A 25,303-nucleotide genomic window follows, 5' to 3' on the forward strand; every position below is an offset into this window, starting at 1 on the left:
ACATATAAATTTTAAGATTCTCTGTTAAAGTCATCAGTCTTTGAAATTCTAAACTTTTAAATAATTAGAAATAACAACTTTTAAAATATTTTTAATCGTTAAGTAACAATAACTCTACTTGTTACTCTCCGTACTTCAGTTTTCCTTCCCTAAAAATATTTATACAGAATACCAAAAATAAAGCGGTCGTTACGATGGTTTAGTGGGTGGAACAAATTTCCAGCTGGGTTTCCATTTTTCCAACTGTATTTATAAAAATAAGGAATTGCAGAAATGAATACTCGGTCTAATGATCTTCTTTATAAAAAATTATTATATATGATGTTTTGAAACAAATTAAAATAAGAGGTTTTAGAACAAAATCTGCTATTGCTGGATATTTAGCTCTACCAGCGTGACAATGATCTTCCTTTGTTGCAGGAATGTTCACTGTTGTGGATGGTGTACCAACGTTCCAGTATTCTTTGGCCCAATGGAAAATAATCGCGACACATTACGGTGGATTGGCTGGCCTAACGTTCGTTGGACTTCTCCTGGCTGCGATTTTACCCTGCGTAGGCTTGTTCTTCTGTTGCTGCAGGTGTGCTGGTCATTGTGGCGCCAGAAGTCAACCCTTTGACAAGAAACACGATCATTGTAGGAAAGTGATGCTGAGCATGGTGCTCATTGCGGTCGCTACTATTATTCTGTAAGTACTTCCTTTTCTTACGATTTATTTTAATCAGACTATATATTCAGAAAAAGTTTCTACACGTAAAAATATTCAAGATATAGTCTTCACGATACTTAATGGATGAAATAAACCTTAGTAAAAATATGGATTTCCACGAATATCCACGATTTAATTTCAATTACTTCCCATTTTCAAATAATATCGCATTACACGGTAACAAACATTAAATAAGTTAAATGGATTTTCGATAATGAGGATTACTCTCGAGTTTTCAGTTACTCATTGACCCAAATAAATAGTCGAACGATATTTCCTCTCATTAATCCCTCTCCAATTTACAAATTTAAAATAAACTGATATATATATATACTTATTTCCTTTTATATTTGGCCAATATGCATTTCAAAGGAATGTTCAAACGAATATCCGTATCAATAAATAATGTATCGACAAAAAGATAAATACATCCAATCAAGAGTAATGGAAGCGAACCCAATCGAGAGAGCTTTCCAATTTGTTTATTCCCTCGATAAAAGACAACACGACGAAGCCACGGTTCGATGTAACTTTCAGGTTTGGCGTGGTTTGCGCCTTTGTAACAAACGAGTACATGCAGGATGGGACCAAGGAGTTTCCTAACAATGTGAAAATCAGCCTGAAAGACGTGAAGCTGTATCTGAGCAACACAAAGGAGGCGATCGATAATCTTCTCAAGACTAATTTCGACGAGCTGGAAATTAATCTGAACAACATCCTTCAGGCCAGCGGTAGAATCGTCACTGAACAACTCGCTGAATACTCCCACGCGGTCTCGTTGACTAATCTAAGCGACATTGTCGCTGGCCTGGAGTCCATTAAAGAGGACCTGAAGATCATGCAGACCATCACCCGCGATCTAAGGACCAACGCTAGTCAACTGGACATCGGTACGGATTCCTCTGATATCATAGATATTAGAGAAATCTCAATAGAGAATTCTATTGTTGATATTTAATTTTTTGTAGTATTCTAGGAAATTCGTGTTGGAAATTTCATTTATATGTTTTTGGTGCCAGAAATCTTCTCGATTTTTATTTAATGACCTTGCCGTTCTAGGGAATTATTACTCGAGATATTGTTTATTTTCTTGATGTGAGAAGTTTCCTCGATTCTTATCTGAATAATGACTTTTCAGAAATTTTTATTCAAAAATTGTAATCTTGATACCGGACGTTTTTTTATCTTTATCTAATCGTTGGAATATCGATAATATCCCGAGTACTTCAATTACAATCGTACAATCCTATTTATAAATATTAAAATATCTGTTGACCTCGTTTAAAACATGATGATTGATCCAAATTGTATTTGTACAAGATAACGAATTTAAATTGGAATTGTAAGAATTGAAGATGAACGAAATAGCCAAGTTTATAATCATTTGCAAGGTGCGTTTAAATAACAATATATAAAATATGATAGATTATAGTAGAAGAAATATAACACGTTATAAATATCATAGACACAACAGATATCTTACCAATTACAATATTAATACAAATATCGTAGAAAATTTAATAATACGAATATCAAAATTAACTAAATCAATCACAATCGCGATATACAGTAGACATAATTAAAGAAATTTATTACATTATATAATTGATGGAATTATTATTAGCATAGCGAACATGTGAATTCTTTACAGTTTAAACTTCCAAATTCTAAATATTTCAATACTTCCCGGGTAATTTATTCGGATCATATGAAATTCTATACAATCTAAACTTCCAAATGAATCGACAATTCTCAAAGATTTTAATAATTTCCTATTAATATGGTCAGATCTGCCCTTGTTTCCCTATAAGCGTTTCAATACTTAACAAAGGTGTGAATATTTTAATAGAACGATATCTTAGCAAACTTTGTATTCGTTCCAGTTGTACGAGGTGTTAAAAACAATCTCCTTCACACGCTCGCGGCTTGCAAGACGCAAAATTGCAAACAGGTGCTGCATGATTACAAAGTGAATCAAATGTCGGTTCAAGTGGAGTTCGACAAGGTATTCTCCGCTTTTGTTGCATCTGTTCGTCAATCGTTATTGTTCGTCATGCATCTAATTTTCTTTTTCCTTTACATGCATACAGTACATGGACCGATACTTCCCGAAGGTATGATGATTATTATAAAATCCACTATTACTCGTTCGGTTTATTCACATTAAACCGCGATAGAAGTTGTGACATCATTTCTGCATCGATTCGATAGTAATACACTACTTTCTTTTGTCTTTTACTTTCTAATTTATTTATTTACCTATTTATTTATTTATCTTTTGTCTCGCTAATACTGTAACTTTATACAAAAAGGAAAATGAATCTTAATAAACCTGTCCGATTTGCTTGTGTTTCTGTACTAATCAAGTAGTAGACCAATGGAAATTAGACAATCATTTTTCTGTTTTCATATAATAATAATTTTAGTAAAAGTAAAACTGAGCGATGTTACTATATATTTAGCGGTCTAGCAGACGTAGTTTGTTTTCTTAATCTTATGGATGTCCAGCCATTGGTTTACGAATAGAATTATTGTGTAAACTTATCTGATTCCATGCTTACCACCAAATAGCTTCAGTCTGTAAGTCATAAGCTAAAGCATGATCAACTTTCGATTATGTGTAAACGTTCGATATGTGTATCGTTAATTGACAACCTCTGTTAAGTGTGTGACGTCTAGAATGATTTCGAATTATTGTCCTTACTTTAAACCTAGCCACGAGGAAAGGAGACTTACATTTTTTAGAAACAACTCATATTTAATTAAGCGTGTAACACACACGGAAAATGTCTAGAAGGAATGAAACGTTTCCTATTTTGCACTGAGTTTTCTCTTACTACGTTTTTCTGAATTGAAACCTGTCGAACACATCTTAAACGTACTTTGTTTCCAGCTGAGCACTTTATGCATTCCGTCAGTCTGCTACAAAGAGCTTTTAAGAGACTTGATACATTTCAATGCACTTTTCAGTTACACACTCTCTTTCTCTCTTTCTCTCTTTCTCTCTCTTTTTCTCTAACATACCGTTAACATTAACATACCTGGGGATTGGCCATTTAAATAGACACAAGCATGACACTCTCCATATCGATACTCTGACTGTTCTACAATGTTCTCATTTAATGTGTCATCTCAGGCGTAATCGTTCTTTTTCCGATAGATACGAACAATCTTATTTTTATTTTGATCATTTATATCGAACGATCGTACATGATTTTTTCCAGTTGCCAAACGTCACATCCGCTTTGAACAACATCACGATGCTGATGAAAGGCAACATCGTGTCGGAAGTGAGCCAGGGCAAAGAGTCGTTTTTGAAGATTCAGAAAGACATTCAACACGCTGTGAACCAGACCATTCCTGTCGTGAGCGCGAGTATTAGAAGAGTCAGCGTACATATGGATGCTTTAGCGAAGAATATGACAGTGCTCCTTGATAGGATAGGTGTTGAGATAAACGAGGACATGAAGGGTGTAGATCATGCATGGAAGCACGTGGATCAGTATATACCGTACAGGTGAGAAACAATGAAAAACATTTTATTTGTATTGTACATTTCGTCCGAATCGTTTCTGCCCTCCTCGAATATTTGCATATTTCTGTTCTATTTTGTTCGAGTATTTGAACATTTCTATTATATCTTATCCCAATATGTGAATATTTCTCTCTGAAAAATACTCAAATATTCGGTATAGATTATTTATTCCCCCCCCCCTCTCTCTCTCTCTCTCTCTCTCTCTCTCTAACATGTGTATTTTTTCCAGATACTATCTTGGTCTTGGAATATCAGGAATTCTACTAACAGTTTTAATGTGTCTGACTTTCGGTCTCTTCTGTGGCATTTGCGGAAAGCGACCTGATGGATATGGGGACGATTGCTGTAACAAAGGATCTGGGGCACGATTTCTTATGATGTAAGCTTTTAAAAACGTTGCTAAAATTGTTGTATCATTTGGTGATTCGAGATATCGGTAACATTTTGCGGAATTTTTCCAGGGCTGTTTGGATAATTTTCCTCTTAACGAGCGTTCTAATGGTGATAACCGTAGCATACATGGTCATTGGTGTTCTTGTTCAAAGAGCTGTCTGTGAACCTTTGAAGAATCCGCAGGATAATAGGATGTTCGCCCTAGTTGATGAAATTGTGCAAATCAAAAAGAAGCTGTATCCACAGAATCCTAATGCTGACGTGAATATGAGCTACATAATCACGTAAGTGTATAGTAAAAAATTATTAAAAAATTATGAAGATTATAAAAGATTATCTACGATCGAAGATGCTTATTAACCGCTATTTGCATTTCCCCGTCTCTCACATTATCAAAGATAAAAAACAGTTCCATTGTTTCTTCATGACAGACACTGCCATCGAAACGAAACATTGTACAATGTACTGAAGGTAGGCAACATCTTCGACATAGGCTCGTTACGCGAATACGCCGGCCGTTACGACATCAACAACACAATCCAACAATTACGACGCAAAATCAGTCTCTCACCTGGTGTGGTGATCCTCACGGATAGTGCAAAGTCGAAATTAAACGATCTTGCGCAAAGTGGTCTCAGTGACATCAAGTTCTATCAGTATGTGGAGATCCTCGCAGATAATATCACGAACATCAACCTGGAACATCTAGCGAAACAACTGTTGGATGTGTCAGCTGAATTGCCCAAGGGGCAAGAGGACATTCGTGTCAGTTTGGAGAAAAACGCAATGGATCTGGCATATTATCATGACCAGTTGGTGAAACCCATGGGAATGCTTAGCGAACAGTTGGTTACAAAGGCTGTGACACTCGAGGAGAAGATAAAGTTTAACCACAGTTCGATGGCAGAAGCTATTCATAATCTGGTTAACGAAGTGACGAAGGCGCAGCAGTTTTTAAATAAAGACGGGCCAGAATACGTGCAACAAGTAGGTTTTAAATATCTCTTCGTCAATTAAAATTGCTAACAATATTTGGAAAGACATTAAAGTTGACGGATATCCGCGAAAAAATATGGAAGAATATCATTCAGCTTTAGAATAAGCTCATGGAAAGAGAAAGTATTGAAGCATTTTTCATTAAAAGATGGATAGACTTCTAAATTTATAATCACATATTGTCCATCATCAAATACTAAAGTTTTTTACTTTGTTAAAAGTAGACATCTTAAGAATCTTAAGCATTTTCAGAATAATCACAGTGATAGTGTAGGAAATGAAAGTACACAGTATAACTGAACAATTATTTATTTATATCTTTTAAGTTACAATCAAATGTAGGAAATATTTCAGAATATTTAGATAGTAATTTCAAAGTAACTGCGTCACAATTCGCTTTTTTTTATTATAGCTGGCAACCAAATTTGGAAACGCTTTCCTTCGTCAAGTTGACGACTTCCTCGAGCTAGTTATCCATCACGCGCTGATGGACGTAGGAAGATGTGCTCCAGTCTCCAACGCGTATAATGCAACGCTAGTCGCAGGATGCAACCGGGTTCTAGATCCATTCGTAAGCAATTGATCAACTTTCTTCTGTATATAATCATTCTTATAAATTGCAAAAATTACAATGTATCATACTTCTACTCGTAATTCACAGAATGGTTTCTGGGTGAGTGTGGGCTGGTGTCTAATTCTCTTCATCCCAACCATAGTACTTTGCGTGAAACTGAGCGCGCTGTACCAAAAATCGGATCCCTATCCAGGACCTCTAGTCGAAGCGTAAGTTTCTCTCATTCTATATCGTTCAAACCCAATTGATAGATTCAACGCTATTAAATGTTTCCAAAATATAATTAGATATCCGGTGCATGACGATTTTAAATTCCCAAACTGTCCTTTGTTGTGAGATCGGGATTATTTCATATCATTCGTTAAATCGAAAAGGAACAGAAGAAATTGCAGTTCGTTCAAAAATTTAGTTTAGGGATAACCAATTGGCTTGATTATTCCGAAGAAATATTAGGAAAATTAGAAACAACAATACATCCACTTGAAAACAATCGCTTCTATGATTTTCTTCGCTAATTTCTGGCCAGCAGATTCTGAGCACCCTCTATGTAGAAAGTGTTGACAGCCTTCTGTCTCAGTCTGGTAGTTAATCGAGCTTCCATATTATCCTCAGCATGCACATATTCGCGCTTGCGATATCTTTCTTATCGATATTTTCTACTCGGCATGAATCATCCTACCACTTTGTTCAGCGAGTCTCAAAATTGCATCGCCAATTCTCAAATCGATGAACGCGTTATTCCTTGTAAGCTCACCGCCTTTATTCTCAATTCTATCTCGGTGTGCCGTGAGCTATCAACTAATCGTTTTCTGATTTTTGTCGCGTTTATCGTACATGTCTTCTTTTCGCAAGAACGTATCACGAAAGAGGAGAATAATAATGTTTGGCTCGAAAACTCTGTCCTTCGTGAAAATTATTCGATCGTCCGATATCTTCAATATATTTCTAAATTTATTGTTCTATATTTTTCTGACTAATTACCTACATAAAAAAGTCTAGATTTACCTTGCAAATTAACTAAATACATAAATAGTTTGAAGTTTATGGATTCTTAGGCCGATAATTTCAATTTATACGTCGAAGAGCTAAGAATCGCTGTGATGTACTTAAGTGAGTCCATCTGCATTTATTATTATAAAAAATTATATATATTTTGTCGAAAATTATATATATTTTGTTTGAAAACATATCGAGTAATTGTTAGACTAATGGGATAATATTTTCAAAATTTGAAATACATAACTAAGTACGAATTCTCAAAATCTTGACTTGCACCTTACATCACTATGATTTTCAGCCCGCGTACTTCCATGTTAATTTGTAAATTTATATAAGACGATCGAATTTTCTTCATTGTACCAATGCAGTAGCTCATATTAAATTAAAAGTAGCTGTCTAATGTGTGGAATGGTTGTTGGAATCTAACCGCTAACACGCTCCGTTCCAGTGAATATTTGTATGACGCGTACGCAGACAGGGATAACATACCCCTTACTCAGTAAGTATACAACAAGAACAGCCAAGTTGCTCGCATGTTGAATTATGTTGATCGTATAGCACGTGAATCCTTCAGTAACGCTGTGAACACAATATATTTGTTCATTTCACGTTCCACTACTCTTCACGCCCCAACTTAAGATATTTCGCGATCAGAAAGACACAGTGTACCGGGGGAAATCGTGTAGTGATTTGATTGATTAGAACGATTTTACCCTTTGTCTGCATGATTAGTTCTAACACGACGAGCACTCTAGCTAACGTATTGTGGAATCAGAATTACTTCCTTGAAGAAACTAATTGTAGAGGGAAAAGGAAAATTTAGAACCTTTCTAAAAAACGGTTCTATATATATGTGATAAATATATATATTTCAAATGATCTTTCTACTCAATTACTATCTATTTAAAATTTTTCAAGGGTCATTATAATTATTAATTTAAACGTTGCTAATGTTAAAACGTTAGAACTGAAACTTGTAATGCAATTTACTCAATTCGTTATTCCCTCTTGTGGATCCTTTTTCCAGAAAGTTTCTCAATTGTTAAAACAACAAAATTCTGTGATCTATACGCAGTATGACACTAAATGCAGATCCCACAATATCGTTTCAATTACATAGGTATAAAATCTTTAAAATATATAGTTAATCATCTGCTACTTGAACTTTGATACCTTCTCGACTTTCTTGTATCACATGTATTATATTACGTAATATGTAAACTGAACATGTTTGTGCATTTATAGGAAAATTAACAGATATAGAAATACACAGATTACTTATGACATGCAAAAATACATATATAGAATATCCAGAGTAGGAATATATGAAATATTCAGAAAGATACAACATTCAAAGTGCATTAGATATTATAAATATACACATAAAACTTATCCAAAGGATATCAAAGGTATCCTCTGCTTAACTTCTATCTTTACAATTGCATTCACAAATGAAATTTGCATATAAGCATGTACATTATTAAGCATGTACAAACATTGAAGTATATACAATTTGCATATACATCTGAAGTCTACTAAACAAACATGTAAGTCAGTGATTCAACATTTTATCATCCCTAATATATTACGTGAATCAGTCAAGAAGGTGTTAAACATTTAATGTATCTTAATATACTAACGCTCTCGCGTTTTTCGGAGCTTTTAACTAGTCGTGTGAAAGATGGAATTTTTCTTTCTTACACACAAACACATACGCACATACACACGCGCATACATACATACACACAGGAACACATGTACGAGTTTAGTGGCGTGGCAGCTAGCCCTTTGTCTCGTGTACCAAAGCTACTTAGGAGATTAATGATACACGTAACACGCAGAAACAGCTTAGCAAAATAGTACACTCTCTAACTCGCATGACGAGTGCCCCGGAGACCCGTGATTTATTCTACTGAAACGTTCATTTTCCTTGCAGTGTTCACGACAAGAAATACGTGTCACACAGCAGAGACCCTTACGCAAAGTACGAAAGCTACGATGGTCCAGCAGGTGGATACAGCGAACGAGAGAGAGTCCCGGAAGCGCATCAGAGCACGTCCCACTATCATCATTATTCCAGATACTCTGACGTAGCGCCGAAGTAAGTGTTGGAACAAGTCACTTCGGATCTGTCGGTCGTAAACTTCTTGAAGCGAGAGCATTATTCCTCCTTCGTGAGATAAAGCACCTCGAAAGAAATTATATTGAGAGATAGCTTGGCTGAATCATAGCGTCGTTTTGGGAACACACTGAATGTGTGATTTATTTCTTTATCGTATGAGGATCACAGCAGGAAAGCGTGATAAGTATATTTTTGTTGGTTTTTTAATTTTATCCGTTAAGTTCAACGACGCGAGTCTTCTAAAAATAAGCGATGAATTAGCAGAATTTCATGGAAACCAAACACACGTTTATTAAGTCAAAAAATATTTCTGTCCATTTTCTGATTTTACCTGGTAGGTTCAAGCATGCAAAGCTTTTTAAAAATAGCTGGTAAATTGGCCGAATTCGTTAGAGTTCTTTAGAGAGACGCTGTGTTCCAAAACGAAGTTCAGTCTACGGCTTTATCAGGGAATATTTCGAAGACAGGCGCTTGTTTGAAAGAATAGTGCTGCCGCTTTAAGGTTCTCTTTTTCTATTCATTTCGGATCGTCATCTTGCATTATTTGAATGAAGATGGAATGGAAAAGAAAATAAAAGTCTGTTAGTGTTGTCCATATCTAGCGAAGCGAAGAATGCGTTCTTGGGGGTTGTCAGAAACCTCTAGGGGTTGTTTCTCGCGAGTATCGCGAGCTACCACGCTCTTGAACGATTCTGGATTCAATAGGTGTCTTTTTGTTTGAGATCGACGATTTTCTCCTTTCATTTCTCCGGTTCACTAGTTCATCTCTGGTTTATTTTACAGTTCCACCCCCACGTGGCGAAGCCACGAACATACCGCCCCCTCCAAAACAGAACCTCACAATAAAGTCTTTAGCATATCCGTAGAAACGCAGTAAGTCTTGCAAAACATCCAATTTGGACCGAGCAAAAATCTTAAACACAGCTTTCTGTGACACGTTACGCAATTTTCTTCTTATTTTACTTACAAACTTATTGTTCTCTCGGTTCCTGTATCTCGGCGCCTGATCTCTCACCATCACCGATCTTTCATTTATCTCTCTTTCTTTCGTTTCCTTTTTCTCGTTTCCCTACATCGGTGAGCAGGGTTCCCACTCATCGCGCGAAATTCTTTTTCTCACCTTTTTTGTTTTCACCGATTCTTCCGAACCGCTCGATTTAACTCGAGGATGGGATCAAGCTCTCTGTATAGAAACTCGCACGATACTTGTTCAGGTCAGTGGCGATATTTCAAATTTCAACAGTCCCAATGTAGTTGTTTGTAAGTACTTGTCGAGCCACGTACGACTCGAATTGTATATTCCCTATTTCTCTCCCTACTTGTAAATCGAAACGGACAAAGAAAACATTTTACCGATGTCCCGTCTCTTGTACTTTGTATGATAACCTAATCATAGATAAAGTATCTCGTCTTTTCCCGCATCGTATTTCTCTACCACCAACCATCGAAGATGTATGAATTGCATGATCTACCTTGTACAGTATTTATCATTGATGAAACGAACATCTTGAAAGGGTCAAGTAGCTTCATATGAATGTAAAAGATTGTGTATTTAAAATCACTTAGAATCACTTGGAATTATCCAGTTTAGAAATTATTAGAAGTATCTACTTGATTCATTCAATAACTCTGGTAAATTAAAATAAATGAATAAAATAAATTTTATTCATCCATTTATGTTGCTATAAATTTTACTTTTATCGAATAAAATATATCGTTCACTCTTGTTGAGTATTTGTAAAGGGTTCGAGCGTATCTTGTTAGATTCAGCGCGGTCCGATCCATATCATAAATAATGATACTGTTATCGAAATGAAAAAAAAAAAAGGAAAGAAGGACAGAAACCTATAAAAGTATCGTTGTGAGGTGCAGAATGTTGTTGACACCATGCAAGTTATTCTTGATCCCGTCCATACATCTCATGCAACCCCGTTGGTCACGCTTTTTTTCCCGGTTATTTCCAGGTGAGTGGGAACCTTGCGGGGGGGCAACTTCTCGCGTCTCTCGATACGCCTCTGCACGTAAGTCGCAAGACAGATTGTTATCAATTGTGTCTCCGTACTTCTCGTTTTCCTTAGTTCGTTCTTTTTGTTCAACTTGTTTGCGTCGCAAGCAAATAGCTTCGCTAGAGCTTTTGCAGGAATAAATAAAGAAAAAAAAAAAAAAAGAAATTGTGTCAGGTTGTTGGTGATCGTGATGATCGAATAAAGTGACTCGCGTGGTATCAGTGTTATACCTACACCGCCATTGCCACAATCAGTCCAATCGTGTTCGATAAAACATACGTATACAAGGATTTTTAAACGAGCATGCGTAAAAGTATTATTACGAATTCGAGTCACTTTTCTTTTCTTTATTTCACAGGAGAATCACGGTATATAAAATTTACTTTGATTTCGCTTCAGCAGCTTCGTCATTCGTTTGTTCGCTAAGGCATACGTACGCTATGGCAAAAGATAACTCTCTTCGAGAATATCTTTTATTTTTCCTTTTTTTTTTGTGCTCGTTATTCGACACGTTTGACGAAGAATAGAGAGTAAGCTACATTATTCAAATTTCTCCTGTGTGGTTTTGCTGATCGAAGAGGTATTTTTTCAGAAATTGTGACTTCCCTAATGGTGGTCCTCCTGGATACCAACCAGCTGCTGCAGCCGCTCCTCCTCCGCTTAGCACGGAATACGAGCGACCGCCTCCCTATTATTATTATCCTGGGCCAGGGTGAGTTGTGCTGCAGTTTTTAGTACTTCAATATTCACAGACGTGCGTTTCAAATAATCCATACTAATTGGTACGCCATGAATGTTCATGCAGATTCATAATTTTCTGAACATGACTAAAGAAATCGAGTCTAGATAGAAATTTACAAACACGCACTTTACTTTGGATATATATGAAGGCCACAGGTAAAGAATATGATCAATCGCATTTCCTGTCTTCTATGAAAGCGCAATTTTAAAATTCAATATATGTTGTGAACCAATAAAAACTACCTTCCCACTTAACTTTGGCATTATATGTATTTTTATCATCTTCCTAAACATTTAGAAAAATGAATCTATCATATTTTTCCTATGTGGTCTTCACATATTTTTACGTACTATGTGTATTGCGTGCATATTTTCTACACGCGTTTGAGTACTTCGAATCGCTGTATATCGTATTAGTCACTCGCATAATGACAGAAAACAAAATTTATGATATACTCGATATTAAATTTATATTAAATCGACATCAATGTAAGAATGCTAAACCTTCTACTAAGAAAGTGTATAAAAGATGCTTTCCTAATGATTTTCAGGGACACAAATTAGGAAACAAGTGCCGTGGCATGCACAAAAGTAGCGCTGAGTAGCGTGGCTACCCACAGTCTCACCCGCAGTTACAAAAGGACACTCAAAAAGAAAGAGAAATCCGGATGCAAGCGAGACTATGTCTAATTTGTAGCGTTCCTGTTTGAGCGTGCCACGGACCGTGCGAACGGCGAAATCAATTAAAGACCAAGTTTGATACACAGACTGAGGTAGGCTAAATGGATCCTTCGGCGAGCCGCAAGTAGTGTGATCAATGTGTGCGATTCGTTTCGTTTAGTATTATTTTTTAGACATCGTGCGTATCACGAGAAAAACGTTACATTATATCCAATACTACTCTTTTTTTCTTTTTGCCGTCTGCAGTTTCTCTCTTTTTTGTTTTGATAGCGCTTGGACGTTTTTTTCCTACCTTCTTTCTCGTTTTCTTTTTTTATTTCATTACTCGCTTTATCTTTGTATTATTATTATTTTTTTCTTTTTTTTTTATTACGAGACGAACTGTAATGAAGCGATGATTTTCATCGTATGTGCTGTGTTAATCGTTGGACAATCGATTTCTAACACGACTGATTATATATCGTTTACCACCGTTCTTTTTGTTTTTTTCTGCGATATTTCTTCCATCAAATGCCATCGTGACCAAGGTCTTTTCTACTATTATCATCGATCCGCCTTCGAGATTCGCGCGTGTTGTGTCACACGCCGAAATTAATCCTTAACTCTCGAAAGCGCATCGATTATTATACGTTTTATCGTTGCTTGAGAGGAATCCTGAAACTCTGCAAGGAAATTTTTCTGTGAAACCCTTAGTTCACCTCGGATGTTCAGTTCCTAATTATAAATACACAGGATTGAAATCATCGTCTGCATTAACCAGTATTAATATTAAAAAAAAAACGTTCATTATCGTGCCTCCCTTGTTGACCCACTGGCGTACGCTTCTCTTTCACTGAACAATCTCTCTTCGTTCAGAAATTAGCGAACGTGTATATAACATTCAGCCGCTTGTGTCTTATGAATTTTCACCGTCTTTTACGTGAACTGCCTACCAAGGAACAACAACTAAGTACACAGAATGACTATGATGACAAATGGCCCTGCGCCAACACGTGGATGAGCCGTCGTATAAAAAGGAACACGTGCGATCGATTCGAGCATGAGTCACTTATTTCTACGTTTATTATAATTAATCATATTATTATATAAAATTATGAAGATATCATAAGTTCGATTAACTAATTTCTCCAAAGCAAGCACAAGTTAGAGTATATTGCACGAGATATTACTGTACTCGACGACTTCCAAACTGTATTAGATCATTCGCAGCAAGGAGCGAACATGGAGATTCGTTCATGAAATTCTGTTCGACTCTGAACGACACACTGCCCACTTGAACGAGTCGCGTTCAACAAGAAAATTCACGTAGAACATCGAATCCTCGGGTTACATCGATCGCACACTTTCCTTGTAACGAAATATTCGCGAAGATTTCTCGCAATCTCGAGCACTTAACAACGCCATATTTAAATGCCAAACGACACTCTTTAAAACGTGGACCGTGGATATCGAACGTATACGCTGCTGGTTCGAATTCTACGGTCCACGTGTCCTCGATCTTGCTGGATCGTTCGTAGATATAAGAAAATCCCGGAACCAACTTCCTCTTGGTCACACGCCGGAACCGCTCGTTCCACGATGACGGAAGTTAGTTTCATTGCAAGATCACCGCTGCAAAATACTCTATGTACATGGTTCTTAAGTAGACGTTTTTTCTTACTATTAACTTTACCGTGTAATTTACCGATCTAAGCTCCTAGACATTTCCACGTCGCATAGAGAGGTTGTACGCGTGTTCATTCATGTGTCTACGCGACGACGAAATGTCTTGAGGAACATATGCAACATCCGTACAGTACTTCGATCGTGAAGGATGAACCTTTCTTCGTGGAAGTTGTCACTCCCATTTTAGAGAAGCTCGTTCTTCTACTCTGTAAGTTAGAGGCTGCTTAGGGGACGGTGAAACCTCCCGCCAAATGAAAGTCTTTTTGAAAGCTCTGTAGTACGATTAGAATAATTAACTCTTTGCAGTTCAGTAATCTCTAGACTACAGATATTTATGCATTTATAAGATATTCGAAGATATCCGGAATTTGGAATTTAAAAATGTTCGGAATGCATGTTCATAGTCTGTAGAGATACACAGAATATCGAAAGGCTTCCATTGCGACTAAAATTTCTTCCTCAGAACTCGTCAACGCGAAAACTGAGAACTACACGTGACGCCAGCGCGGCGTCATCAGTGGTCAACGTGTCGACACTTGTCACGTGAAACGAGCCTCTCTGCTCGTTTCTCCAATCGTATTCGCAAACTCAAGAAATCTGCGGTAAATATCTACAGTCTAGTGGTTACGTTTCATCTAGGAATATAAGTAAAGCGACAAATGCGACAAACATCTAGTTTTTAAAAACCGTGAATCAATGTACAAGCTCAATCTGTAAACGACTGCAAAGGGCTAAGCGGAAGTTAAGCGTTTGAAATTTCGAATTTAGATACTTTAGGAATTGAAATACCCATTGGTACAAGCTCATAAGAATAGAATAGAAGAGTCTGAGGTGAATTTGTACCAATCGGTGTGCGGAGTCTCTTGTTCGTAGGTCGATGATTTCGACGATAAGTTTCTAAGTGTTTCTCACCACTTTAGAATCCAATGAATTACTGTACCGCAAATGGGAGGCATCAGGATGTTGCATTATCCGTAGAGAACCTGTTTCACATAGTCGTTGCTATTGCGTGCAGCGAGTTTTAACGTTAACATTATACGGTAGATTACGCCGCCCATGCGACGGTCTTTGGTTCGGCCGTTAGCAGATTGCCAAAAAGAAAAAAAAAGAAGAAAAAGAAATATGAAAAAAAACGCAAAAAAAAGAACAAAAGGATACTTTCCTCGTACGTTGTATGAAGGCGTGAGAAAGTGGGAGCACAAAATCTTAGAATCTTTTAAAGAAAATAAAAACAGCGTAGATAAGAGAAGAGAGAGTAAGTGAGGATCGCGTGAAAGGTAGATCCATACCTCTGTATGATTGTCGTATAAAAATAGGGAGAAAGAGGAACGAGAGAAGGAAGCTGGCGTGAGGAGAACACGATTTTTCCCGCTCTATCATTAACTGTATTAACATACACATTTAGCATAGTGGAAAGTAAGCTACGTTTTTAGCGTAATATCGACGGAAACACAGATATCATCGTTGTTGTATGTATGGGAAATTGAGGAACCGTGATGTCCTTTTCCTTCCTCCTTTTTTTTTTCATTGTCTAAGAATGTTAAAGAAACACGTAATAATCGATTGCTGTGTGTGGACACGCAAGACTATTTTATCCGGTTGACTATATTAACCATGTCTCGTAACGAAAAATAAACAGAGTCGCATGAAAACGAGCCCGGAGAACGAGTGCCGTGTGTAGAGATTCGTGTCAATCGGTCGCGAATCATTGAAAATGATAAATTACGATTGTCGCGTGCCGTCGAAAGGCACCGCGGAAACCAATTTTTCTGGTGCTATTTTTATATGGGATACGTAGCGACGATTTCATGTCGGGCACTCCTTCTCTACATTTTTCTGAACGTGTCGTATAAAATATGACATGGGGACTTTGAACCGTTGTGAAGAAGGAACACTCTTTTTACCGCCTTCTAGAAACCACGGGACATAAATTGAGAGTTTTCTATCATTCTTGCGGTCAGTTTACCTTTCGATAATCTACGTTCTCAGTTTTGTTGGATCGTGTCTGTTATTACAAAATTTCAGCAATATCTTAGGAATATTTAGAAATGTCTGCCTTTTATTCATAGTAGTCGAATTTATACGGTACAATATTTTTGTAGAAATTTATTCCAGAACAATATTTTTTAGAAATTTATTCCAGGCTAATATTTTTTAGAAATTTACCCCTAACATTTGGTACAGTTCTAGTAATAATAAAAATAATGTGTATATTTTCGATAGTAAGTTCGTATGCATTGCATTAATAACATAATCCTGTTGAATCACACACTGCTGCAAAATCGCAAATAGTGAATGGAAATCTTTAAATTTAATACAAAGATTTAACAAAAGTTGTCTCATTAATTTATAGATTTCTTACATGATTTTAAATGAATTTATGTCATTCAAATAGCAATATACGAGCTTTAAACTCATTAAACACTAGTGAATTATTGCCTTCTATACAACTAAAATTTATTACAATTAATATAGACTAAAATAATTAATTTTCTATACTTTGATTTGTTTCAACATATCAAAATATATTAAAAAATTAATTATTTTAGCTTACGATTTCGATTTCGAGCATATATCGTCTGCATCAAGCCTAAATATTTCGATAGAAGAATAAAGATCGATTTAATAAATACGTAGTTCTCTAAGTAGTATGAGAATTTAAATGACAGATACGGCTTACACTTGAAGACGTAGATTATCATCAGGTGATATACGCGTTTGAAATGATTTATTATATAATTAAAGATATTTATACTTTGAAAAGATATCGTTCAAGAGTTTCCTTGCATTTTCTTATCTGCTCAATATCTTCGAAACGCCCATAACGTTGAGACATGGGTGTTCTTTTTCGTTTCTTTTGCTGAACTTCAGCAGCCATTCCATCGGAATTGTTTCATAGAAAACCACGTAAGGAATCAAAGATATTGTTGGATTCTCCGTGACTCTCTAAAAAACGTATTCCGTTCCGAAGAATGTCGAATCTTTGATCGGAGATGTGCAAGTATGCGTATGTGGTGTATGCCATCAACTATGGTGTTTTTACGATTCACCGATTGTGTTTGTTAAAATTAATTATTATTATTATTATTACTATTACAATGATTATTATTATTATTATTATTATATTATAAAATGAGTGTATCACAGTTTAAATATATCTATTTTATATTAAATCATCAACACCGTGGTATCTTTTGCCTGTGGTCTTGAATTAGCATATACATAGTTTACACAGGCATGTTACAAGATGCATTAACATTCCATAGCTGTTCAACGTGTTTCAGATAAGGCTTAACGTTTCAGGCTTAACGATAACGATCAGTCACTGTCCACTCGATTCCTATCATCAACAATTAATTCTGTTATCTTTACCCCATTTACGCATCACTCGAATGATCTGTTCCACTTGTGAGTTCGAGGTATTCTTCAAAACCTGTACGACCTCAGGTAAGAGCTCTCTAAAAATGACATTAAAAAGGAATTATGTATTTGCAAAATAACGAGATGCTTTTTTATGGAAAAAAATGATTCTTCAAAGTAAGAGCGCTCACTTTGGTTGCCTTTCAGCTACAATATATTGAAAAGTGCCGCAACAAGCACCACGTTTCCCTTCCCAATTTTCTGGACTTGGATCCATTCGTTCCAACATGTCGAACGCTTTTGCCGCATACCAAAATTCACCGACTTTGTAACAATCATTCGCGATCAATTGAAGCAAATTAAACGACTCCGTCGTCGTGTCCATTTTTAGATACAAGTCCCAGGCTAACTGAGGTTTCTTGTTCATTATGTCTAAATCAGAATAAGAAAGAATAATATAGAAATAATCGACTCGATTTTCATTGAGGAATTAAAGAATGATTAAACAATTAAAGCAGACTTTTTGTTATAAATGAGACATCAAGAGCAAAAGTGTAAATGACTAATCTTTCCTAAATATGAACTTCTCCTGTTAGTCTGACTTAAGAATTTGCACTAGTCATACAAAACGAAGCCAGTCGTTGCACTAAGTATTTTGTACTCGTGTCTAATTTAGGTAATGAATTACTTAATTTGCCAAATATCGAAGTTCACGTTTGCTATCAATACCTCAAGTACGATATAATTTGCCTTCACCAAAGTGGAATTATTATCTATGCCTTGAGTACGACTCGATATTACGTACAAGGCAAGGTATTAAGATTAAACATTATTTCTCGATCACTCACAGCAGTGCGCCAATAGGCTGATATAAATGTAATCATTCTTGTATTTCTCATTTCTTATGTTTAAAAACGCCTCTTCCGCCTCTTTGAAATAACCCGCCGCGGCCTGTGCCTGAGCGTAATTGAAGTTGAAGTTGTCTTCGTTGGAGAAGTAAGTTTTTATCGAATTCAAATACACCAGGACTTCCTCGAACTGACGATAGAGGAAGAAACAGGAGGCCATGCATTGTCTGCCAGGTATGGTATCGCATTCTGACGCCGAAGAGCCCACTAATTGAAAGTATTGTTGCGCCGTCTTTACGTTATCGCGCTAAAAACAATTTTCATAATTAGCTCACATAGTTTGCATTTTAGTTGCCGCAGAAACTTACGGAATTCGTTTCCTGACCCATTACCGCGTTGACTATCCCTTTCAAGATGTACTCCTGTGGGACAGCTGGTTCAAGATCTTTGATTAATTCGAACGCTTCTTGCACGTTGTCTTGTCTCAAGTAATAAATTACCAGATTCAGTCTGGCTTCCGGTATAACGTCCACTAAATTCGGCAAAATTTGCAACGCACCTTCTCCGCCCTTAAATACCTAAGATAAATTAATTCTTTTACGTATGTATTAATTATAAATTTATTTTACTCGAATCCATAAAGATGTCCACGATTTGGAAAAATTCTGTGATGTTACGTACGATTGTATTGTGATGTATAAAATGGTTCGAATATTTTCTAACGTTACGTACGACTGTGTTGTGACGTATGAGATCGTGACTGAAGCTGAGAGAGTTGGACATCTTATCTATCAGCTGCTTCATCTCATTTTGCGCGGCGTTACCATTGTACAGGCGGAAATGATTGCAGGCTTTTAAGTTTATGGCGATCGCACTATCAGGATACTTTTGTAGATAAACCTGAAGAACTTCTTGCGCCACATCATAGTAATCCAATTTGTAGTAGCACAAGGCAACGTATACATTTAGCGCGAAGTAATCTCTGTAAAAGGAACATGGTCGAGTAAAGTCTTCGAAGATAAATCGTATAGAATTGTCTTCGGTTAGAAAGAATTATTCATATTATGGGAATAACAGGAAAAGGATGGAGGAAGTGGGTACCTGGAACTTCTTAACTCTCTGATCAAATGCACATCGGAACTTTTATCGCCTAGATTTTCGTTAATGCTACATATACTCGAATCGTCACTATCAAAGTCCCTAAAGATAATTTTAATTCGAAATATCGATATTCCAATTACTTATCAAGTAGAATAAAGACAGTTGGATAACAACCTGTTCTCCAGTAGGATCTTTTTATAAACATCGATAGCCTCTTGATAATGAGCCCGTAAGTAATGAATAGAAGCCAAACTAAGTTGATCTTCGATCATATCCTCCAACATATGATGGTATTCCATCAATTTAGCTTCATTTCCCATCTTGTGCGCTAAGTGAAACAACAATCTGTTCTTCAATTTACTGTGTGGAGCATCTTCGAGAATTTGTTGAGACTCAGGGTACATGCCAAGGTAGAAATAACAACATGCTAAGTTCGTCGACGTATCCGCCGGTGCTTGATCTTTCCTTTTTAAATTCTCGTAAATTTTTGATGCACGTTTGTAGTCTCCTAAGTGAAAAGCGCAGTAGCCCATCCATAATTCGGAATTTACAGTAGTTTCTGAGGCATTGTTGAACTCCAAAAGTGTCAAAGCGCCGGTGTAATCGCGCTTCTCCAAAAATTCCTCTAATTTTGGTGTTCTTTTGTCTGATGCGGACTTTCTCACTCCTTCAGAAGCAGCTGGCTTCGCTCTTGATAGTATCTGTTACGAGTATTCAGTGTGAAAAAAGTTAAAATACTTTCGTTGTAGGAAAATTTATAGAGTGAATAAAATATAAATAGTGTAAAGGGTTGAATGTGTATATGAAAGTGATTTTTAAAACACTGACGAATAATATATTTTAAAAAGAAAAAAGAAAATACGATGCACGATGTAATGTTTACCATTTTTAGTCACCGTTGCTAATAGATACGGAAATTTATTGATTACCATATGGTTGTAAAAGCGAATACAGACGCTTTGTTTAGATATAAATCTCTTTTTTGCACAAAAAACTAATTTATTAGATAAAATGAAATTTTTATGTTACAAAAATTGTAATTGCGTAATTTAAAAATTTGAAACTAAAATTTTTAATTCTTTTACCTACAGGTGTCAGTTCAGTGGCGATAGAATTCCCGAACTTTTACTTAACAGTTAATGGTTCCTTTATTTTTAGAAATGTATTCATACAAAAACAGATAAATTTTGCAACTCAAAATGTTTGCATTATCGTCAAACTTAAATGCATGATTACTAAAAAATAAATATTTTATATCTATGAGATGTATGAACGAAATAGAAAAATTTTTTATCTTTAGTGTGTATGAATTTGAATGGACTGCATTTTAGACAAGAAAAATTGGTAGTTGAAAAAATTCTCGTTTGACTGGAACCACGTCAAATTGATAGAAAACAAAAATTGTCAGAACGCGACCGACTGTCGTGGAGGTTACATCGCCGGTGGTGTTTGCGTATTTCTTTTCGTAATGTTGGAAGGTGTCAAACATGTTTTATTAGTGCTTTCTGGTAAAGGTGGTGTTGGAAAATCAACAATCAGCACACAATTGGCACTTGCGCTCAAAGAGTCGGGTTTTCGAGTAAGTTTGAAAAATTTTTTGAATTGTAGGTTAGATTGCTTACATATCAAAAATTTTATAGGTTGGTTTGTTAGACGTTGATCTCTGCGGACCTAGTGTGCCTTATCTGTTGAATTTGGAAGGCAGAGATGTTCATCAATCATCCGATGGGTATTAAATATAATTACCATTTCTTATTATAAAAATTGGAAAATTTTTTGTAAATTTTTTAAAAAGATTGTTACGTATTTTCTTCGTGTTTGAATATATTTTTCACAAAATATTATTATCTACTTATGTTATTGTTATTTTATTACATAGATGGATACCAGTATTTGCAGATAAAGAGCAAAAACTGGCTGTCATGTCGATAGGATTTTTATTAAAAAATCAAGATGAGAGTATTGTTTGGAGAGGTCCAAAAAAAACTGGAATGATTAAACAATTTTTGACTGATGTTGTTTGGCAAGATATTGATTATTTAATTATTGATACACCACCAGGAACTTCGGATGAACATATTACAGTGATGGAAAACTTAAGGTAAGATTTCTTACTTACTTAAGTATTAGTGAGATAGTTAAATACTCAAATGTTATGTGTCATATTAATTGTGAAAAGAATTTCAAAAATATTCCATAGATTTGTAATACTCCTGTCATGTGCTTTTGGACTCTCACATGTGACTATGATTAATCATCATGTGACATTCAAATGAAGTGTATTTCTTGTTAGATAAGCATTAGTCATGAGATTGATAAGCTTATACACACACTCTGTTTGAATGCATGTTAATGAGGATATAACATATAATGATGTATCAGAATGAGAATTAATTATATTCTGCTTTTTGTGCTTTCAGAAATGTGAAATGCGATGGTGCATTGATAGTAACCACCCCACAAGCAGTTGCAGTAGATGATGTTTTACGAGAAATAACATTTTGTAGGAAAACTGGAATCCATATATTTGGGATTATTGAAAATATGAGTGGCTTTGTCTGTCCATCATGTTCAGTTAGTATAAACTATTGTCATACATTATAAAAGCAAGTTTTTTATTTCAATTTACAAGGAATGCTAATTCTAGGAATGTACAAATATATTTTCCGCGGGTGGAGGAATAGCTCTTTCAAAAATGGTGAATGTTCCATTCTTAGCAAAAGTGCCTATAGATCCACAAGTTGGGAAATTAGCAGCAACTGGCCAAAGTGTTCTGGTAACATTACCTGATAGCCAGGTAGCGCAAGTATTCCGAAAACTAGTCGAAGAACTTACTCAGAGCAAGGAGGCATGAAAAATTTGATCTCGTATGCACGGCATTCCCAGTGAAATACAGTACTTGCTCGTGATGACAAAATTAAGTTTGGCCCTCTGCAAACTATCGCATTTTTTATTTCCTATTAAGACTAAATAAGGTAAATTGATTTGAAGACAAGAACACTTAAGTTTTGATGAAAAATATAATTTCATGACATTATAATAGATATACGAAAATGTAAAATATCTGCATTACATACAAATAATATATAGGATCGCAAGGGGTTCATTTAATTGCATTTTGTACAAAAGAGGTAAAGTGAACATGTATAAATATAACGATTTTTATATGGCAGCATTTATAGGAAATATAAAGAGTTTCTTGCACATTGCAAAGGATATACATATGTGTACATGTAATCCTGTATCATTGTTAATGGGAACAAGTAAATACACTTTAAAGCTTTTGTACAAAAATGTGAATAGATTAATGTACTATTATATAATGTATATACATCGAAATTTGTGCATCGCTCTATTTACTTATCTTTTTTTTAAAGTCGGTGTTACTCAATTATTTACGGTTTTTAACTGTTGTATACATATTCGAAAATAAAAAAATATATTTTTCCCCTAGTCTGATGTTTATTACGAAGTTATTCGTTTTATGTAAGCTGTCCAAAGTTCTTCCTTGTATTTTAATGTGGCAGCCAATTTATCTTCCGCTTCGGTAATACCTCTACCCACTACAGCTAAGTCAGCTCCAGAATTAACAACAGATTCTGGAGTGTTGTATTGCTGTCCCAAGTCATCGGAACTTTTCAATATTTTTACACCAGGTGTCAATTGAATAAGTCCCGGACTCGAGAAAATATCCGATTGACAAACAACTCCAACTATTATATCCGAATTTTGTGCAATATTTATAGCATTCTGCACGTATTCACCAATCGTCAGTGCTCCTTTGGAGGACATTTCTGCTAAGATAAATAGACCACGAGGTTCGCTTATGTTTTTTAAACTATTTTTGAAGCCATCTATGATACTTTGACCTGCGATCGCGTGCACCGTAACGACATCTGCCCATTGGGCAATCTTGTAAATCCCTTTTTCATACTGTAAACATACAGTATTGCCGATATCAGCAAATTTTCTATCCTCCATCAATAAAAAGTCATGCTTTTTAGCTAATTCTTTTAAACGCTTGATGAAATTATCACTAAAATCTTCTAATATATCTACATGAGTTTTTAACAACACTATATGTGGTCCTACTAAATCAGCCAACTCTATAACAGCATCTGCTTTAGTTAGATCTGCTGCTAAACATATAGTGGATTGCTTTGATTCCATTAGATTAAATAACTTAGAACCAATTGCATTTTTGCACCTACTGGCACGAATATGAAATGGCATCATCAATCGTGTATCTGAAATTTTTTAAGGTGAAGTACTCAAATTATTTAATACTTAAAATATATTAAATATCTTTTTACCTGGAGAAATGATTGGTGCTTGGGATATTAATAAGTAATCAGTCACATCTTTAACAATTTTGGGAGAAATTTTATTAGCTTTCAAGAGGTATGTCATCAGTTTTGTGGTTGTATAGAGACTCCTCATCAAAATACCATGACTCTCTATATTTTTTTTACCATTTTGTTCTCTGTCAATTACCACAAAAGCTTCTGTTACTTTTAGACCTTCCCTTCTTAAGATATCTGCTGTCTCTAAAATACTGCTACCACTTGTAACTACATCCTCAATAATTACACAACTATCTCCTGGCTTAAAATTCCCTTCTATAATTTTCTTTGTACCATATGTCTTTGCTTCCTTTCTCTTAATTAACATGGGCACATTAGAATCTATAGAAATCAATGTTGCTAATGGTAAAGCTGCATAAGGAACACCACAAATTCGTGCTACGTTTGGACATTCTTCTACAAATAGCAATAACATTCTAGCCAAACGAGTCTGCAGATAGCAAATGTAAATATAACAAATATAAATTATTACATTTAGATGCATACAAATAATTGTAATTACTATAACAATAGTACTTACCATTATTAGATTAGATTATTAGATTAGAACTTACCATTATTTTTGGATGAGAGACTAATACTCTTAAATCAAAGTATATTGGTGTTTTTAGACCAACTTTGGTCACAAATTCTCCAAACTTAAACGCTCCTATATCAAAAAGATTTATAGCCAATTGTTCTAATTCAATATCCATGTTATTATGAGTTCTGTTATTAGTTATTCAACTAATCTTGGGGAAAAACAGGATAACACGAGATTATTTAGTAATTAAGGTTAATCATATAACTTAATGTTATAGAACTTTTTAGTTTGTATTTTATTTCTAATGTATTTCTAATTTCGCTTAATATAAAAATAAATTCAAAAGGCGTACAGAATAATTACGTTTAATATAAAATAGTAATCTCGTGATTCGTAATTATCACGTTCTTACTTTACTTCACGATATGCGTATCAACAAATGAACAAACAATATTTGGTACTGGTATTAAATAATTTTCTGGAAATCCAAACTTTAACGCGCGCGGATTTGATGTTAATCTTATTTTTTCAAAATAAATTATTTCAAATTAATTATTATTCAAAATAAAATATTTATAAAATATTGTCTCAAAAATAAGTAAAATGTAGGGATTTTTTGTCATTTATAGCGGTCGCGGAAACTGGGATTTTAAGAGAGGTAAAATGACTTAAGAGAAACCGTTTAC

The 25,303-nt window shown here is 35.3% G+C and overlaps 4 protein-coding genes across 10 annotated transcripts in view; 2 read left to right on the forward strand and 2 right to left on the reverse strand.

The window, feature by feature from the left end:
• Positions 1-17,601, forward strand: part of LOC126873109 (prominin-like protein) — a 70,941-nt gene extending 53,340 nt beyond the window's left edge. The window contains exons 2-16 of one of the 5 annotated variants that reach the window (XM_050633641.1): positions 421-688; positions 1,247-1,599; positions 2,593-2,714; positions 2,800-2,823; positions 3,934-4,226; positions 4,474-4,623; positions 4,706-4,921; positions 5,069-5,624; positions 6,046-6,204; positions 6,295-6,416; positions 7,655-7,705; positions 9,143-9,307; positions 10,112-10,201; positions 11,927-12,046; positions 12,627-17,601. In XM_050633641.1, coding sequence (XP_050489598.1) covers positions 421-688; positions 1,247-1,599; positions 2,593-2,714; positions 2,800-2,823; positions 3,934-4,226; positions 4,474-4,623; positions 4,706-4,921; positions 5,069-5,624; positions 6,046-6,204; positions 6,295-6,416; positions 7,655-7,705; positions 9,143-9,307; positions 10,112-10,201; positions 11,927-12,046; positions 12,627-12,639 — 2,702 coding nt within the window. In that variant the 3' untranslated portion in view covers positions 12,640-17,601. Of the gene's footprint in view, positions 1-420; positions 689-1,246; positions 1,600-2,592; positions 2,715-2,799; positions 2,824-3,933; positions 4,227-4,473; positions 4,624-4,705; positions 4,922-5,068; positions 5,625-6,045; positions 6,205-6,294; positions 6,417-7,654; positions 7,706-9,142; positions 9,308-10,111; positions 10,202-11,292; positions 11,350-11,926; positions 12,047-12,626 lie in introns of those variants that run through there. The other 4 variants (XR_007692306.1, XM_050633642.1, XM_050633643.1 and 1 more) reach the window with 4 other exon arrangements.
• LOC126873407 (intraflagellar transport protein 56) lies at positions 17,569-20,662 on the reverse strand. The gene is made up of 7 exons (XM_050634249.1): positions 20,627-20,662; positions 19,905-20,431; positions 19,311-19,611; positions 18,998-19,207; positions 18,630-18,936; positions 17,973-18,213; positions 17,569-17,879 (listed from the first exon to the last, which is right to left on the reverse strand). Exons 1-7 carry the CDS (start codon positions 20,660-20,662, stop codon positions 17,768-17,770), a joined length of 1,734 nt encoding a protein of 577 aa, XP_050490206.1. The 3' UTR covers positions 17,569-17,767.
• A 174-nt stretch (positions 20,663-20,836) lies between these two features.
• Positions 20,837-23,183, forward strand: LOC126873118 (cytosolic Fe-S cluster assembly factor NUBP2 homolog). The gene is made up of 5 exons (XM_050633670.1): positions 20,837-21,309; positions 21,371-21,459; positions 21,610-21,831; positions 22,151-22,304; positions 22,378-23,183. Exons 1-5 carry the CDS (start codon positions 21,199-21,201, stop codon positions 22,582-22,584), a joined length of 783 nt encoding a protein of 260 aa, XP_050489627.1. The 5' UTR covers positions 20,837-21,198; the 3' UTR covers positions 22,585-23,183.
• Positions 22,732-25,266, reverse strand: LOC126873114 (uridine 5'-monophosphate synthase). 3 transcript variants are annotated; one of them, XM_050633663.1, is made up of 4 exons: positions 24,981-25,266; positions 24,649-24,825; positions 24,044-24,524; positions 22,732-23,977 (listed from the first exon to the last, which is right to left on the reverse strand). In XM_050633663.1, the coding sequence occupies exons 2-4, from the start codon at positions 24,787-24,789 to the stop codon at positions 23,196-23,198; spliced, it is 1,404 nt and encodes a 467-aa protein (XP_050489620.1). In that variant the 5' UTR covers positions 24,790-24,825; positions 24,981-25,266; the 3' UTR covers positions 22,732-23,195. The 3 variants fall into 3 exon arrangements, with proteins under 3 accessions (XP_050489620.1, XP_050489619.1, XP_050489622.1); XM_050633662.1 differs by having other exon boundaries at positions 24,649-25,265; XM_050633665.1 differs by lacking the exon at positions 24,981-25,266 and having other exon boundaries at positions 24,044-24,415; positions 24,649-24,795.
• Between the last annotated feature and the right edge of the window lie 37 nt (positions 25,267-25,303).

The sequence above is a fragment of the Bombus huntii genome, chromosome 14, assembly GCF_024542735.1.
Source record: "Bombus huntii isolate Logan2020A chromosome 14, iyBomHunt1.1, whole genome shotgun sequence".
NCBI classification, from domain to species: domain Eukaryota; kingdom Metazoa; phylum Arthropoda; class Insecta; order Hymenoptera; family Apidae; genus Bombus; species Bombus huntii.